This window comes from Anabrus simplex, chromosome 1 (genome assembly GCF_040414725.1).
Source record: "Anabrus simplex isolate iqAnaSimp1 chromosome 1, ASM4041472v1, whole genome shotgun sequence".
Classification (NCBI taxonomy): domain Eukaryota; kingdom Metazoa; phylum Arthropoda; class Insecta; order Orthoptera; family Tettigoniidae; genus Anabrus; species Anabrus simplex.
This window is the reverse complement of record NC_090265.1, coordinates 1,554,328,336-1,554,345,223: the sequence shown is the minus strand read 5'-3', so window position 1 is coordinate 1,554,345,223 and position 16,888 is coordinate 1,554,328,336. Positions and strand designations below refer to the sequence as shown.

General features: G+C 35.4%; 1 protein-coding gene across 1 annotated transcript in view; it reads left to right on the top strand.

The window, feature by feature from the left end:
• LOC137498543 (repetitive organellar protein-like) overlaps positions 1-16,888 on the top strand; it is a 278,597-nt gene that overhangs the window by 140,290 nt on the left and 121,419 nt on the right. The window contains exon 7 of the mRNA XM_068226217.1: positions 13,872-13,970. Within this exon, the coding sequence (XP_068082318.1) occupies positions 13,872-13,970 (99 nt within the window). The remainder of the gene's footprint in view (positions 1-13,871; positions 13,971-16,888) is intronic.

Here is a 16,888-nt window from a genome sequence, read left to right as displayed (position 1 = left end):
ATGGGCGATAAAAGGATCAGTGGGCCAATGACCTTCAATGTTAGGCCCCTTTAAACAACAAGCATCAAAAGGATCAGAGAATTTAAAGTGCAGGTGACTGCTTGTTAAAATCACTTAATGAGATTTTTTCAGAAAACACACACAGTCTGTAGTATTGTGATGAATTGGATGCTCCACCAGCCTTGAATATTTTGTAATCTCCTTATATAATATTATTCGTGGTTAGGTTGCTCTCTACAAGAGCGATGTGACAGGACATACGAAGGTGGTTTGAAAGGTCCGTGCAAAGTCCGAGAGATCGCACCGCCGGCGCGTATCGAGGTCATGTTTAGTTAGTAGCATCTCTTGAATTAATGCACACCATGTTTCAGCCATATTGATCTATTCTTTTTGTGTTTGGCATTCGTGTGAATCAAGAAAGTTGAGTGATTTTCAAGAAATGGAAGAAAAAGGATTTCGTGTTGTGATTAAACATTACTTTATGAAAGGAAAAATGCCTCGGGAGACTAAAGAGAAGCTTGATAAACATTATGATGACTCCGCACCTTTGATTAAAACAGTTTATAAGTGGTTTCAAAATTTTCGGACTGGCCATATGGGCACAAGTGACGCTGAATATTCTGGACGGGCTGTGGAGATTACGAATCCAGAAATCATTGATCAAATCCATGATATGGTGATGGATGACAGAAGATTTAAGGTGCATGAGATTGCTAGTGCTGTGGGCATCTCGACTGAATGGGTACATAATATTTTGCATAAAAATTTGGACATGAGAAAGCTATCCGCAAGATGGGTGCCGTGATTGCTCACGCTTGACCAAAAACGGAATTGTGTGATGTGTTGCAAGGATGGTTTGCAGCTGTTCCAGAAGAATCCGGAGGACTTTAAGCATTATTTTGTCACTGTGGATGAAACATGGATACATTACTATACTCCTGAGACCAAACAACAATCTAAACAATGGGTTACCAAAAGAGAATCTGCACCAAAAAAGGCGAAGACCGTTCCTTCGGCCGGAAAGGTTATGGCGACTGTCTTTTGGGATTCGCAAGGGATAATCCTCATCGACTATCTGAAAAAGGGTAAAACTATCACAAGTGCATATTATTCATCGTTATTGGACTGTTTGAAAACTGAGCAGGAAGAAAAACGCCCGCGATTGGCCCACAAAGTCCTTTTCCATCACGACAACGCACCAGCACACACCTCGGCAGTTGTGGTCGCAAAATTAATGGAAATAGGATTCCAACTCGTTTCACATCCCCTATTCTCTGGACTTGGCTCACCCAGACTATTATTTGTTCCCCAATTTGAAGAAATGGCTGGCGGGACAAAGATTTTATTCCAACGAGGAGGTGATTGCAAACACTAATGGATATTTTGCAGACTTGGACAAATCCTATTATTGGGAGGGGATCAATAAACTAGAACATCATTGGATGAAGTGTATAAGCCTAAAAGGAGACTATGCCAAAAAATAAAAAATGTTTACCCCAAAGACGTAAGTAGTTTTTATTTTTGCACGGACTTTTCAAACATGCCTCGTATGTCACGTACTTCCAGATAAAATGGTCCCTTACTCGCAGAAAAATATATTAGCTTAGTGCATAGAAGCCCAGATTCAGAAAACTGGTGGCTTCAGATCCTCATAAAGGATTACTTACTCGTTAAGCTGCTTTTTTACAATTGCCCTCTGATTTTTTAATGTATTAAGTTGTATAAGCATATTCCAGATGTTTCCTAATGAGACAAATAAGTTAGCTCAGTGTCTGGATTCAAGACACAGTTGATTGCAAATCCTCCAAGGTTTTCTGTCAGTTTTTCTCATTTTAGTTATAAGTATTTGGCAATATATAACTTTTCTCCAGGTGACAGATGTTTTATGGCTGGTCCCACAGTCTAGGGGTAGTGAGCTTGCATCTTACGCAGAGGCTCCAGGCTTGATTCCCAGCCAGATAAGGGATTAATGTCCACTTCGCCTATGTGAAAACAATTTAAGAGCTGTCGATAGTGAGGAAGTGATCCTGGTCTAGAAAGCCAAGAATAATGACCAAAAGCATTTGTCATGCTGATCATATGTCACCTTGTCTGCAGGCCTTCAGGCTGAGCAGCAGTCACTTGATAAGCCAAGGTTCATCAGAACTATAGCGCCATGTTTTTCTGATTTTACAGGTGGTTTACTCACAGTCCTAGTCCCATACTTTACAAATACACATGAATGGACACCAAACACAGGTAATTAGACAAATCAGATGTTCACATACTACAGTAATCCCACAGGGTGGTTGATCACTATGTCCGCCAAACAATTTTCATACTTATTCATTAATGAACAAACATAGTCTACAGGTGCCATGTGGAAGTGGTGGGAGTTAGCAACAATGAATAATTGCATATCACATAAAAGGATCCCAATTCTGAACAAACTTCATAAAGGAATAATCAATCTAAGGTGTCAAATGTTTGGGGAAAGTGACTTTCATCTCACTCTATACTACTCAGACTTTAAAAATAATTATGACTTTTAAGTAGTATGAGTTATTGTGAGTGAGGATGAATGAATTATAGTGAGAGAGAGATTTTTGTATATGAAGAAGATGAAATATATTTTATTTTTTCTGAAAATAAGGTCTTTTTTTTTGCTAGTTGCTTCACATCGCACTGTCACAGATAGGTCTTATGGCGACGATAAAATAAGGTCTAAAATGAGCTAGTCATTAAATGTAATTTTGGTAAAGCACAATATAATAATTTTTGTTACTGAATATGCTTGTACAGTAAATCTTTGGCATTCTATTTAGAGGAATCTACAAATTGTTGAGAATATGGTTTATACAGAATCACCTAAATCTTCAAAAGATGGACTAAGCTTCTCCCTAGAAAGGTTACATATTATATCAATTTAGTTTATAGATCAGTCATGTCTAACAGAATGTAATTTGAAAGGACTAATTTGTTGGTTATAGAATTTCTGTTTTCAGAAGTAGATGAATTACTAACATGTTCAGAAACAAGCTCTCTCCACAAACATCCAAAATAAATTCACCTCTTAGTTGAAGTGGCATGTGGCCTCGGGAGAGGCCTGGTGCAGGTCTTTTGATTTGACTCCCGAAGGCGACCTGCGCGTCGTGATGAGGATGAAATAATGATGAAGACGGCACACACACCCAGTCCCGTGCCGGGGGAATTAACCAATTATGGTTAAAATTCCCGACCCTGCCGGGAATCGAACCCGGTACCCCTGTGAGCAAAGGCCAACTCGCTAACCATTTAGCCATGAAGTCGGACACCTCTTAGTAATAGAGGTGTTTCTGTAGAAAGGAATACCTATTTATACAGGTTCATACTCTCATACCTATTTTGAATTTATTAATAGGGCTTATAACAGACTGGAGTAACATTTCGTTAGGCTAACTGTGAAGGCCAGAACTCTGATATTCTTTTTGAATCCATGGTTTATTCTACTCCTTGTTGTCAATATGTAATACTTCAACAACTAAGGTTAAGTTAAGAGTAAGTTCCCACCTTCCAATACTTAACAATTTCTATATAATAGACTTATTAATTACATAATATAATCCATATAACCTCTAGTACATGTTTCGTTCCGATATGGAACATCTTCAGCTAAAATTGGTAAAAATGGCAAGACAATTAAAATACATTGATGTTAAGATGATACATAAGCTAAAAGATATGATAAAATGGCTCGAAAATTAAAACATATGATAAAGATGATGAGATATAGTTCATTCATGTTGGTTAAAAACACAACAAGTCAGTTTTCAAGTGGCGAATTAAAAACAGCGATAAGGTTCTTCATGTTGGAGGCGTGTACATTTTGTCGATCTTGAAAATAAATTGAAGAATGCAGGATTTTCTTATATGTGATTTATCGGGGAAATCTTGATAAAATAACCGTAGTTGAAGTTGAGTTTGGTAGGATTATTAAAATGTGTCTGAAACGAGAAAAGGAGAAGTGAAATAGAAAATATTTTGAGGAGAAAACCTTGTTGAAAATGTATGTTCGCGAGAAAGAAGGATAATAGAGTTGATTACCTTAAAGACAATCTTGTCGTATTTAACGTCCTCCCTTACGCCGTGTTGTTAACTGACTGAGTCCTGTGTACGTGTGTGAGGTGCTTGCGGTGGGCGGGGAGTATTGGAGGGAGAGGTAAGTGACGTGAGGAGAGCGGGTGAAGTGTTGCGTAGGGTGGAGCTTACTGAGGAGTGGTGTTGTGATAGGCTAGGGGAAACGGACGGAAAGGTAGGGGGACAATTATGTAAGGTGGAGCTGTTCGGAAGGAGGTGTGTTGGTTGTTTGTTGGGATTCTTTTTGATGGTTTTTCTGGATGAGTCTAAATTAGTAGCCTCTTCTAATAATATATTTATGTTTTCCGTAATTTCGTTAACATTCTGGTTGGGATTTCGCTTCTGATCAATTTCAATATAGATATTTTCAAGGATATTCATTAATTTACCTTTGTTTAGCGTTTGTAGAATGGTTAAGTCCCTTTCTATCGATGTAAAATTGTGTTTATATTCGGTCATGTGAAGACTCATGGCCGAGTACTTCCTGTGTTTTTCGGCATTAATATGTTCTTGGTATCTTACTGAGAAATTGCGGCCTGTTTGTCCGATATAAGAAGTGGCACAATTTGAGCATTTAAGCCTATATATCCCGGAATTTAAATATTTGTTATTACTTGCAATGCTTTGGTGATTGAAAATTAGCCGTTGATTGTTGTTATTGGTGCGGAAAGCAATATTGAAATTAAATTTCTTAAAAATGTTAGTAATCTGGTAAATATTCCCGTTATTATAAGTAAAGGTGGCGAAGTTCTTCTTTTTATGTTCTTTTACTAGCTGCGTTTGAGGTTTATTCTTCATTTTATTCACTAATCTATCTATGTAGTGTTTTGTGTATCCGTTGTTTATCGCTATTTTATAAATGAGATTAATTTCTTTTTGGAGGTCGTTTTTAGATAAGGGAATGTTGAAGGCTCTGTTTAACATGCTTAAAAAGGAACTCTTTTTATGTGCCTCAGGATGGTATGAATCTTTTCGTATGGTATTTATAGTTTGAGTCGGTTTTCTAAAGATTGTAAAGGCCAACTTTTCTTCTTTCCTTTCGATTGTTAAATCAAGGAAATTTAGTTTTTTATTGTTCTCAGTTTCTAATGTAAATTTTATGAAAGGGTCCAAACTGTTGATTTGGTCTAATAAATTAGTGCTACTATTGATTTGTTCATCTATAATTGCGAAGATGTCGTCGACAAACCTTAGCCAGATAATGATGCCTTTTTCATCATTTAAAATTTTATGTTTTTCTAAGTGATCCATGTATATTTCAGCAAGGATACCTGACGCTGGAGATCCCATAGGAAGACCACTTTGTTGGTATACTGTGTTATTGAAGGAAAAATAATTATTGTTAAGTGTGAATTCTAGGAGTAACATAAATTCTTCTATTTCATGGTTACTAAGTTTTCTGTGTGTCTTTAAGTTGTTCTTAATTATATTTAAAGTTTCTTTCGTGGGGATCGTAGAATACATATTAGTGACGTCGAAAGAGTTCAAGGTGAAAGATGATTTTAATTTTGTGTTCTTGATAATTTTGCAAAATTCTATTGAGTTATTGATTGTGGTTCTGCTTTGGAAAGTATAGTACTTCTTTAGGAAGCTATTGATAAATTTAGAGGTTTTGTAGGTGGGGCTATTTCTAAAGTTAATAATTGGTCTAATGGGTGTGTCAGGTTTATGTATCTTAGGCAAAGCCCTTGCTGTTGGTAGTCTTGGATTCATATTAATTAGGTTTGATATTTCGTTCTCATTGAGGATAAAATTAATGTTTTTAAGTATTTGTTTTAATTTTCTTTGGACAGAGTTAGTCGGATCTTTTTTAATTTTTGTGAAAGTATTATCTGAAAAAAATGCTTCGGTTTTTTCTATGTATTCTTTTTTATGCATAATAACTGACACATTGCCTTTATCCGCCTTTGTGATTATAAGGTCATTATCTTTTATTTTTTGTTTTAGGCCTTTTATATCTGTAGAAGGTAAATGGGGTGTGTTAACTTTCTGATCTTTAAATAATTCTACAAGTTTCTTTTTGACTTCGAATTTAGTTTCGAGTTGTTGATCTACTGGAAGTTGAGCTATGACCTGTTCTACTTCAGCAATGGTTGTTATGTATTGCTTTTGGTTGTATGGATTAGACCAATTATGTTTGGGTCCTTTGTTGATAATCTGCAATTCTTTGTCCTCGAAAACAACGTCAGTTAGATTCTTAGTCGGAGGGTGAAAGGTTGAATTGGGTTCAATGTTAGTGGAGGATTCTTTTGACTGATTTATGTTTTTTTGATTTAAAGTAAGACCGTGAAGTTTTTTGTTCAAGATTTCTTGTTTCTTATCCAAGATATTTTGAATTTTTGTATCACCATATTTCAAAAAGGAATCCCATTCAATAGGGGCCATAAGGGAGGAAGCTTCTAGATGAGCGTTATATAACTTAGAGTTTAAAAAAGACTTTTTTCTGTATAGAAATTTAATTTCATTTTTGAGCCATAAGTCGTTAGTTTTTTCCTGAGTAGCTTTGTGCCATTTTGTTGTACAAGGTTTTCTCTGTACTGAATTTAGAAATTTAGGAACGAGTTTTTGATGTAAACATTGTTTTAGGAAATTTATGTCTTTGCCAATTTTTGACAATTTAATCTTTAAGTTCAAATAGGTATTTGATTGTTTTTTTGCCTGGTTGGCTAAATTACAGCTTATAAATCTCATGTTTATTCCGTATTGGCTCAACACAACTAAGGTTAAGTTAAGAGTAAGTTCCCACCTTCCAATACTTAACAATTTCTATATAATAGACTTATTAATTACATAATATAATCCATATAACCTCTAGTACATGTTTCGTTCCGATATGGAACATCTTCAGCTAAAATTGGTAAAAATGGCAAGACAATTAAAATACATTGATGTTAAGATGATACATAAGCTAAAAGATATGATAAAATGGCTCGAAAATTAAAACATATGATAAAGATGATGAGATATAGTTCATTCATGTTGGTTAAAAACACAACAAGTCAGTTTTCAAGTGGCGAATTAAAAACAGCGATAAGGTTCTTAATTTTATCCTCAATGAGAACGAAATATCAAACCTAATTAATATGAATCCAAGACTACCAACAGCAAGGGCTTTGCCTAAGATACATAAACCTGACACACCCATTAGACCAATTATTAACTTTAGAAATAGCCCCACCTACAAAACCTCTAAATTTATCAATAGCTTCCTAAAGAAGTACTATACTTTCCAAAGCAGAACCACAATCAATAACTCAATAGAATTTTGCAAAATTATCAAGAACACAAAATTAAAATCATCTTTCACCTTGAACTCTTTCGACGTCACTAATATGTATTCTACGATCCCCACGAAAGAAACTTTAAATATAATTAAGAACAACTTAAAGACACACAGAAAACTTAGTAACCATGAAATAGAAGAATTTATGTTACTCCTAGAATTCACACTTAACAATAATTATTTTTCCTTCAATAACACAGTATACCAACAAAGTGGTCTTCCTATGGGATCTCCAGCGTCAGGTATCCTTGCTGAAATATACATGGATCACTTAGAAAAACATAAAATTTTAAATGATGAAAAAGGCATCATTATCTGGCTAAGGTTTGTCGACGACATCTTCGCAATTATAGATGAACAAATCAATAGTAGCACTAATTTATTAGACCAAATCAACAGTTTGGACCCTTTCATAAAATTTACATTAGAAACTGAGAACAATAAAAAACTAAATTTCCTTGATTTAACAATCGAAAGGAAAGAAGAAAAGTTGGCCTTTACAATCTTTAGAAAACCGACTCAAACTATAAATACCATACGAAAAGATTCATACCATCCTGAGGCACATAAAAAGAGTTCCTTTTTAAGCATGTTAAACAGAGCCTTCAACATTCCCTTATCTAAAAACGACCTCCAAAAAGAAATTAATCTCATTTATAAAATAGCGATAAACAACGGATACACAAAACACTACATAGATAGATTAGTGAATAAAATGAAGAATAAACCTCAAACGCAGCTAGTAAAAGAACATAAAAAGAAGAACTTCGCCACCTTTACTTATAATAACAGGAATATTTACCAGATTACTAACATTTTTAAGAAATTTAATTTCAATATTGCTTTCCGCACCAATAACAACAATCAACGGCTAATTTTCAATCACCAAAGCATTGCAAGTAATAACAAATATTTAAATTCCGGGATATATAGGCTTAAATGCTCAAATTGTGCCACTTCTTATATCGGACAAACAGGCCGCAATTTCTCAGTAAGATACCAAGAACATATTAATGCCGAAAAACACAGGAAGTACTCGGCCATGAGTCTTCACATGACCGAATATAAACACAATTTTACATCGATAGAAAGGGACTTAACCATTCTACAAACGCTAAACAAAGGTAAATTAATGAATATCCTTGAAAATATCTATATTGAAATTGATCAGAAGCGAAATCCCAACCAGAATGTTAACGAAATTACGGAAAACATAAATATATTATTAGAAGAGGCTACTAATTTAGACTCATCCAGAAAAACCATCAAAAAGAATCCCAACAAACAACCAACACACCTCCTTCCGAACAGCTCCACCTTACATAATTGTCCCCCTACCTTTCCGTCCGTTTCCCCTAGCCTATCACAACACCACTCCTCAGTAAGCTCCACCCTACGCAACACTTCACCCGCTCTCCTCACGTCACTTACCTCTCCCTCCAATACTCCCCGCCCACCGCAAGCACTTCACACACGTACACAGGACTCAGTCAGTTAACAACACGGCGTAAGGGAGGACGTTAAATACGACAAGATTGTCTTTAAGGTAATCAACTCTATTATCCTTCTTTCTCGCGAACATACATTTTCAACAAGGTTTTCTCCTCAAAATATTTTCTATTTCACTTCTCCTTTTCTCGTTTCAGACACATTTTAATAATCCTACCAAACTCAACTTCAACTACGGTTATTTTATCAAGATTTCCCCGATAAATCACATATAAGAAAATCCTGCATTCTTCAATTTATTTTCAAGATCGACAAAATGTACACGCCTCCAACATGAAGAACCTTATCGCTGTTTTTAATTCGCCACTTGAAAACTGACTTGTTGTGTTTTTAACCAACATGAATGAACTATATCTCATCATCTTTATCATATGTTTTAATTTTCGAGCCATTTTATCATATCTTTTAGCTTATGTATCATCTTAACATCAATGTATTTTAATTGTCTTGCCATTTTTACCAATTTTAGCTGAAGATGTTCCATATCGGAACGAAACATGTACTAGAGGTTATATGGATTATATTATGTAATTAATAAGTCTATTATATAGAAATTGTTAAGTATTGGAAGGTGGGAACTTACTCTTAACTTAACCTTAGTTGTGTTGAGCCAATACGGAATAAACATGAGATTTATAAGCTGTAATACTTCAACATATGTTTGAGATCGTAAGAATTTCAATATTCTCAATAGAATTCCATTGTTTATTATACTGTATTATTTATTTTGAGACCTGAATTTGACTAAAATATAGTAATGTAACAAAATACTGTAAAGGTAAGTTATACTGCTGTTTTGAACACCATGATTCAGGTATGATAGTTATGTTTGCTGGTAATGCAGTAATGAAGATATAAACATTTCACTGGCTTACATATAAGATAGCCACTCCCAAACTCAAGCCTGCCTCTTATCAGGAGGTCTTTGGTTTCATTCCTAGCTAGATACGGGAGTCTTACCTGGACCAGAGGACTGGTTCTGGCTCCACTCTGCCTACATGAGAACGACTGAGGAGTTGTCTGATGATGAGAAAGCCACGAATACAGGCAGAGAGATTCATTGTGCTGATTTCATGTCACCTTGCAGTTTGTAGGCCTTCAAGCTGAACAGTGGTTGCCCGTTAGACCAAGGCTCATCAGCGTTCTAGTGCTATAGCCTTTTAAAAAATAAATTACATGTAAGATGTAAGAAATAAACTTTGTGTACCAGCTATGGCTTCATTGATATTGTTTTTTCCAGATTTTTCAGTCTATAGAAGCAACTAGGGCGTGAGTTATATCTAGCTTTAGGTATTCCATGTCACACGCAATTTTGTTTAGCCTAGGTCTTCTTCCTGCCATACTTTGAATGTTCCTTTATGCTGGTTGCTGCTGCCAATGAAGCCTGTACAGTATTCTCTTTTTGTCCATAGGGCAAACATGATCAAACCACCCGAGTCTACTCGGACAGCTTTTTCAGTAGACATGGTTTCTTTGATAGCTGGTCATCATACTGTTTCTGGAAGTTTTCATTTCATATATGGTCATGAAGTGTAATGCCAAGAATCTGATGGAGTCATATATCTGGAAGACTTCCAGGTTCTGAAGGTCTTGTTTCTGTGTAGTCCTTGTCTCTGAACTGTACTGTAGGATTAGTAAAATCCACATACATACATACATACATACATACATACATGCATGCATGCATACATACATACATACATACATACATACATACATGCATACATACATGCATGCATGCATACATACATACATACATACATACATACATACATACATAATGCCAACAATCAGTATGGAGGGTTCTTTGTACCCTAAATTATTTATTATACTGCAAGAGCCGACCGGAACCTTCGATTCTCTGGTTTCAAAAAAATATTTCAAGCATATAACATTGTTGTCAATGCCACAAAATCTGGAAAAATGGGGGAAAAACTGAAAATATAGTTTAGAGAAGCAAAACAGTAGAATCACTTCAGATTCCTTCAGGTACCATGGGTGTAATTCAACTGTAAGACAAATTCTTCTTCCAGCAGTGAAAAGCTTTTTACCACCGATTAACAGAAATTCTAACTTCTCATAACAATGTTAAAACTAAGGTTCACCACAGAGACACAATCCTTAAATTGCAGTCTTTCATACATTTTAAGTTTTAATCTCCACTATTTTGGGATATGATAAAATATTCATGTTTTGCAATGAATTACACAAGAGAACAACCTCCCAAGTTCGTAGTGCCTGCTAAATAACTTATTCTTTGGATAAGAAGAAAGAAAGATGTGAAGAACAGTGCAACAATGAAGTTATAATTTGTTGTGTTTGGTGTACAAACAACTAGTGCCATCATCATAAAATTTATACCAGTTATTTCTGCTATACTTTTGTGAGTGACTGACAAGTGAGTGAAACAGTACAGCTTCAGAGCGGGTCAAGAGACTGCATGAATATACGCCCTGCCACACCACAACTCTGAGCTGGTTTCAGGGATGTCCAGCTGTGCCCCCTATCTAGCTTGCATGCCAGGATTCCAGGTAAGATTTTGGGGCCTTGCAGTTAAATCTGGAGGGTGATTCTCCACAGTACAATGGTTATGACAAAAAGAAGAGAAAAAATCAGGATAGGTTTCGACCTGTCTTGTCTGTTACTTCCCTCGTGAGAAGGGAGATCGAGGCATCATTGAACAAGATGAAAATTGGAAGGCAATGGGAACAGATGAGATTCCTGTTGAGCTGCTAAAAGTGTTAAATAATGATGGAAGGAAGGAATTGATTGGATTGTGTAATCAAATATACCTAACAGGAAAATGACTGAAGGACTTTAGTGAAATCATTTTAATCCCTATGGAAAAGAAACAGAAGCAACAGAAATTAAGAAAAGAATTGCCATGGGAAAAGAAGGTTTCAATAGAAAATTGAAGTAAGATTTGAGGAAAAGACTTGTCAACTGTTATATCTGGAGCATTGTCCTATATGGTGCAGAGACTCGGACAGTACGGAAGAAAGATGAAAGAAGATTATGGAAGAGAATTGAACAAGTGAAATGGGAAGAACGGGTAGGGAATGAAGAGCTATTATGAAGAATTTGAGAGGAACAAAATATGTTGCAAATCATTAGGAAGAGAAAAATGCTGGATCAGACAGTGAGGAGGGACTGTTTACTAAAGTAATAGAAGGAATGGTGAAAAGCAAAAGAAGAAGAGGAAGGAAAATATATCAAATGCTGGACAACATCAAAGGAAAGAAATATTCGGTCATGAAAAACTTTGTTATAGGCAGGCAAAAGTGGAAGATGTTTATCATAAGCCATAAGTCAGAATACCTGAATGAAATAATAACATAGACATCAAAATGCCCAGGATTCATTTAATAATAGCCAAGAGTAGATGTAATGTTATTTAACATTGGTATTGGAGGTTGTCATCAGCATAATGGCAGCATGCTGCTTATTTATTGCCAGTATAATTGCTCAGATAGTAAAACACTAGGTTTCCTAGTCTGAAATGGTGGGTTCGGTCCTGGATAAAGGTACTCAAATTTGCCAGCCTTGTGACTGACTGTAGACTTATTGGCACATAAAATATCTCCATCATTATCAGCAGCAGTAGCATTCCTTTCGTCCAGTTAGATCTTTGATTGGGTTTTGGATCATTGATCTCCAACTCTGCATGTCTTTCCCACCATTCTTCATCAAAGACATCTGGAAAGTTTGTCACTCTTTTCCTTAGGTCTTATTTAATTTGTTCTTTACATTGTTTCTTGGGTCTACCTCTGAGTCTTTTCCCTCCAATCTTTGGTTCAAGCAATGACTTCGGGATCCTTGTTCCTCCCTTTCTTTGCCCATAACACCTCAGTCTTGATCGTTCTACTATCTCTCCCACTCCGCATACCCCTAGTGTTTCTCATATTACCATATTTCATATTCAGCCCTGTCTTGTCTTTGCATATAATAGTATTGCCGATTAACTCAGAAGAAGATAAGACGAAAAACATTTACAAATTGATGAAGTTTTTACCCATACTATGTGACACCTTTATAATTTAAGAAAAATGTATTTTAACACAGACTACATCATTCATGTACATATAGTAATGTTAAGGTTTAATTATTATATCAGTTAATGTAGATGATTATTTAAACTAAACTAAAATAAACTAGAACATTTGTAATGACAATGTTTTAACCCATATCATGTGACTTCTTATTGTGATGTTTTAATTGTATGTTATGATTGTCAGCTGAAGATGACCTTCACAAGGTTGAAACCTGTACTGTAGAACAATAATATATAAATATACGTAGTGATTAGGTGGAAGCTTCAAAACTAATATCATCAATACGGAAATGAAAATTATAGATTATGAAAATAACATGATGTCGCAAAGATGGTTAGCTGGTGTTTTCTTGTGAATGCTGAGAGTTAACTGATATATTCATGGGATGAAAAAATTCAAAGCATTGTAAATCAGTGAAATGAGTTGCTTTTTCTCTTTCTTAGAGAATATTTATAGTACTAAAAGAACTTGCTAGATGACACTGAAACCTAATTTGTTATTGATTTTCTTTTCTGTTTAAGGATTAGCTGATTTTTCCTTTCAACTCTTCATGTGCTATTGAAACTCACTCACATAACTCCTTCATGGTGAAATGGCAGTGTATTTTATATACATAATCTGTTTTCTTCAGGAGTTCTACTAAGTATAAGGTATTATTAAGGCCCTGAATTATATTCTTTTAAATCTCATAAAATATCCTCTGTAGTGCAGATCAGTCTTCAGAGAAGCATGACAGCATGGTCTATTCAATCACATTCAACAAAGATGGAAGTCTCAATTCCTTTAAATTACAAAGTGATCCACTTGAAAGGTGGGTGCAAAGTGAAACACCTTGTTCTGACTTATTAGTGCTGTGTAACATTGAACTTTGAGTTAGATTCACAAAATGTGAGATTTTACTAATTTTAAAATGTTTGTGTTTTTCTTTCTAGACATTTATCTGAGAGTGAAAACAGCCTGCTAATTAAATCCATAACATTCAATCCAAGTGAACAATTTTCTATAAATCATTTACGTCTTTCTTCAGATCAGTGAGTATCATTAAGCTAAAATACAAAATTGTCAGAATCACTTATTGTGGAAATTAAGTGGTGATTGATTTGATTGATGACGATTGGCTTCCAAATGCACCAGTGTTGTCGATTTAGTGGAAGAGACCTACTCTAGGACTATAAACTCTGCTGTAGCTTCATGCAGACTCGTCAAATCTACCAAAGCTCCTTGTAGTAGTAGTAGTAGTAGTAGTAGTCATTGCTTTTTAAAGTTGTCTTTTCTGTATATTTTTGTTTTCCAAACCTGATCTCTTCTCTTACTTGTTATATTACAGCATGGTTTTGGTGCATTTGGGTTCCTCAAGAGCAATATTGGCATTCCTGCTTTTAACATAATTTCATGTGCTGTCATGCCAGGTGCAAAAATAGATTTGATGGAACTCGGCTGGATAATGAACCATACGTTGTTGCTCATAACCGAGTTAACTACCATGTATTTTCTTTCTTTGCCTGGAATTCTCCCCATGATTTTCCCATTTATAGCCATAACCTGAAACCAAAATAACTCTTTCATAAGACAACATATCATGAGCACCAATGATATTGTGAATGCCTCGGAAAACACTGTCAGTTGAGGTGTCCTGAGACTGAACAATGTTAGCCAATGATGCAGGACTGGTAATATTATCACCAGAGGCCCTGTAATGTTGTATTTCCAATTTTCAAAAGTACCTCACTAAATCTCTTCTCCCTGAGTGCCAAGTCACAAATGGATGTTGATTGTGAGAAAGAGCCTATCAATCGATGGCTATCAGCAATGATCAATGCTGGGCTTGAAACGTCTGAGAGGAATGTAGAAAGTTGTTACAAGGAAGTGTTAACAGCCCAAAGTGACAGATAGGTGATAGTTCCACTACTACAATTACTATACACTAAAGGAAAAAAATTTAGTTACCCTATCCCAGTGGTTGGGTGTCAACAAACTGAAGAGAGAGAGAGAGAGCGAGAGAGAGAGAGCGAGAGAGAGAGAGAGAGAGAGAGAGAGAGAGAGAGAGAGAGAGAGAGAGAGAGAGAGAGAGAGTGTGTGTGTGTGTTTTTTGTGTGCAACTTTTATGAACTTATAATCCAGAATTCTTACCTCACACATTTTACTCTGTTCCCAATTTTCCTCACATACTCATTCTGTAAGGATCATGCATGAGCTGGGAATCGATCAGTAGAATTTCTTCAGTGAAGCTTGCCTACATTTTGTTTGCATTCATCTCAACTGCTACAGCTAGCTTTCGATGCCTTATTGGAAGTGTCTTGCATATCATGCAGACGCCCACTCATGGCCTACTTATGGTCAGACAGTACACTAAAGTATGGGGAACTGTTAACCTATCTAAAGTGATGAAAATGTATGAGGCATGGAAGATCAGAATTTACTATTCCTTCTTTCTACTTTACAAAGGATTCTTCAGTAAGATCAACACTGTCAATGGTAGGATGCAGGAAATAAATAAAAAATCATGAATATATCCCTTACTTTTATTCATAGCATCAATTTGTACTAGGCATTATGTCAGAAAATTTGTTTTATTCAACTTTTATTATGTAGCATTTATTAATAGGATCATTATTAACGGAGACATTTGAGAATTCAAAATCAAATCAAAATCTCTTTATTTCCAAATGAGGTGTCTACCTCGGTGGCAAATGGTACAGTAAAATACATTATTGTTAAGCACTAAATTTTAAATTAACAAGAGAAGAAGAAATTTTTTCTAGAATAATATACAATTTACGCTAACAATTTTTTTCTATTAAACAAACAGATCATCCTTAATAAATTTATATTGTTTACAAAATTCTATTTATAATATCTCCTATACTTACAAACATAGTCAACTTATATACAGTATGTGGAATTACTTCAAATAATACTATGCAACTGGTATAAGATTAAAATTTACATTGCATTTATTTACTTTTTCTTTTTTGTACCCATTTTGGAACCTAAGTAGCATAACGACCTGCTGCGTCTTAACCAGAGCCCTTTTTGCCACCACATTTCAGAGTTCCTGAAGGGCCTTCACAGCTACTGTAGCAGTCCCAGGGCCCTCGGAAGCCCCCACTGTACTTCACTCCTACTTTGGCTGTCCAAACTCCATGGACCAAGGGATGGAATTAATTTTTTTTCACACACATTTTTTATTTAAAATAGCCTGCACTGGTTGAATGCCCTCTAATATTTCATTTATTTTCCCTGTTGCTGTTTATTCTCTTCTTGAATATCTGTACAGATTTTGGAAAAGGATCAAACACTACCCCTGGTAAACTGTTCCACTCCTTCACGCCCTTCCCAATGAATGAAAATTTTCCCCAATCGCTTCTGCTAAAATTCCTTATAATTTTATACTTGTGGCCAGTTCTGCCGATATAATTATTTTCCAACTGAAGTCTCTCACGGATTTGTCCCCATGCTGCTACTCCTGTATAGGCTCTATATAATCCTATAAGTCTAGTTTTCTCCCTTCTCTTACTTAAAGTTTCCCACCCAAGTTCCACTAACATTTTTGATACACTACTGTTTCTCCTGAAATCCCCTGTTACAAATCTTGCTGCTTTCCTCTGCATACTATCTATTTCTTTTATTACGTATTCTTGGTGAGGATCCCAAACACTGTTTGCATATTCCAATAATGGACGAATCCTACTTAAGTAACTTTTTTCTTTTAATTCTTTGTTGCATCCTTTAAGTAGCCTCATTATGACATGTAATGATCTGTATGCTTTCCCAACAATATCATCAACATGACCCTTCCAGTGCAAATTACTTTCAAATCTCACACCTAAGTATTTGCAGTTGCCAGCTTTTGGAATAACCACCTCATCCAAAGTATATTCAAATTCAGTTTTAAAACTCTTGTTTGTAAATGTTGTAACAGTTGATTTGCCTCCATTAACTTTCATAT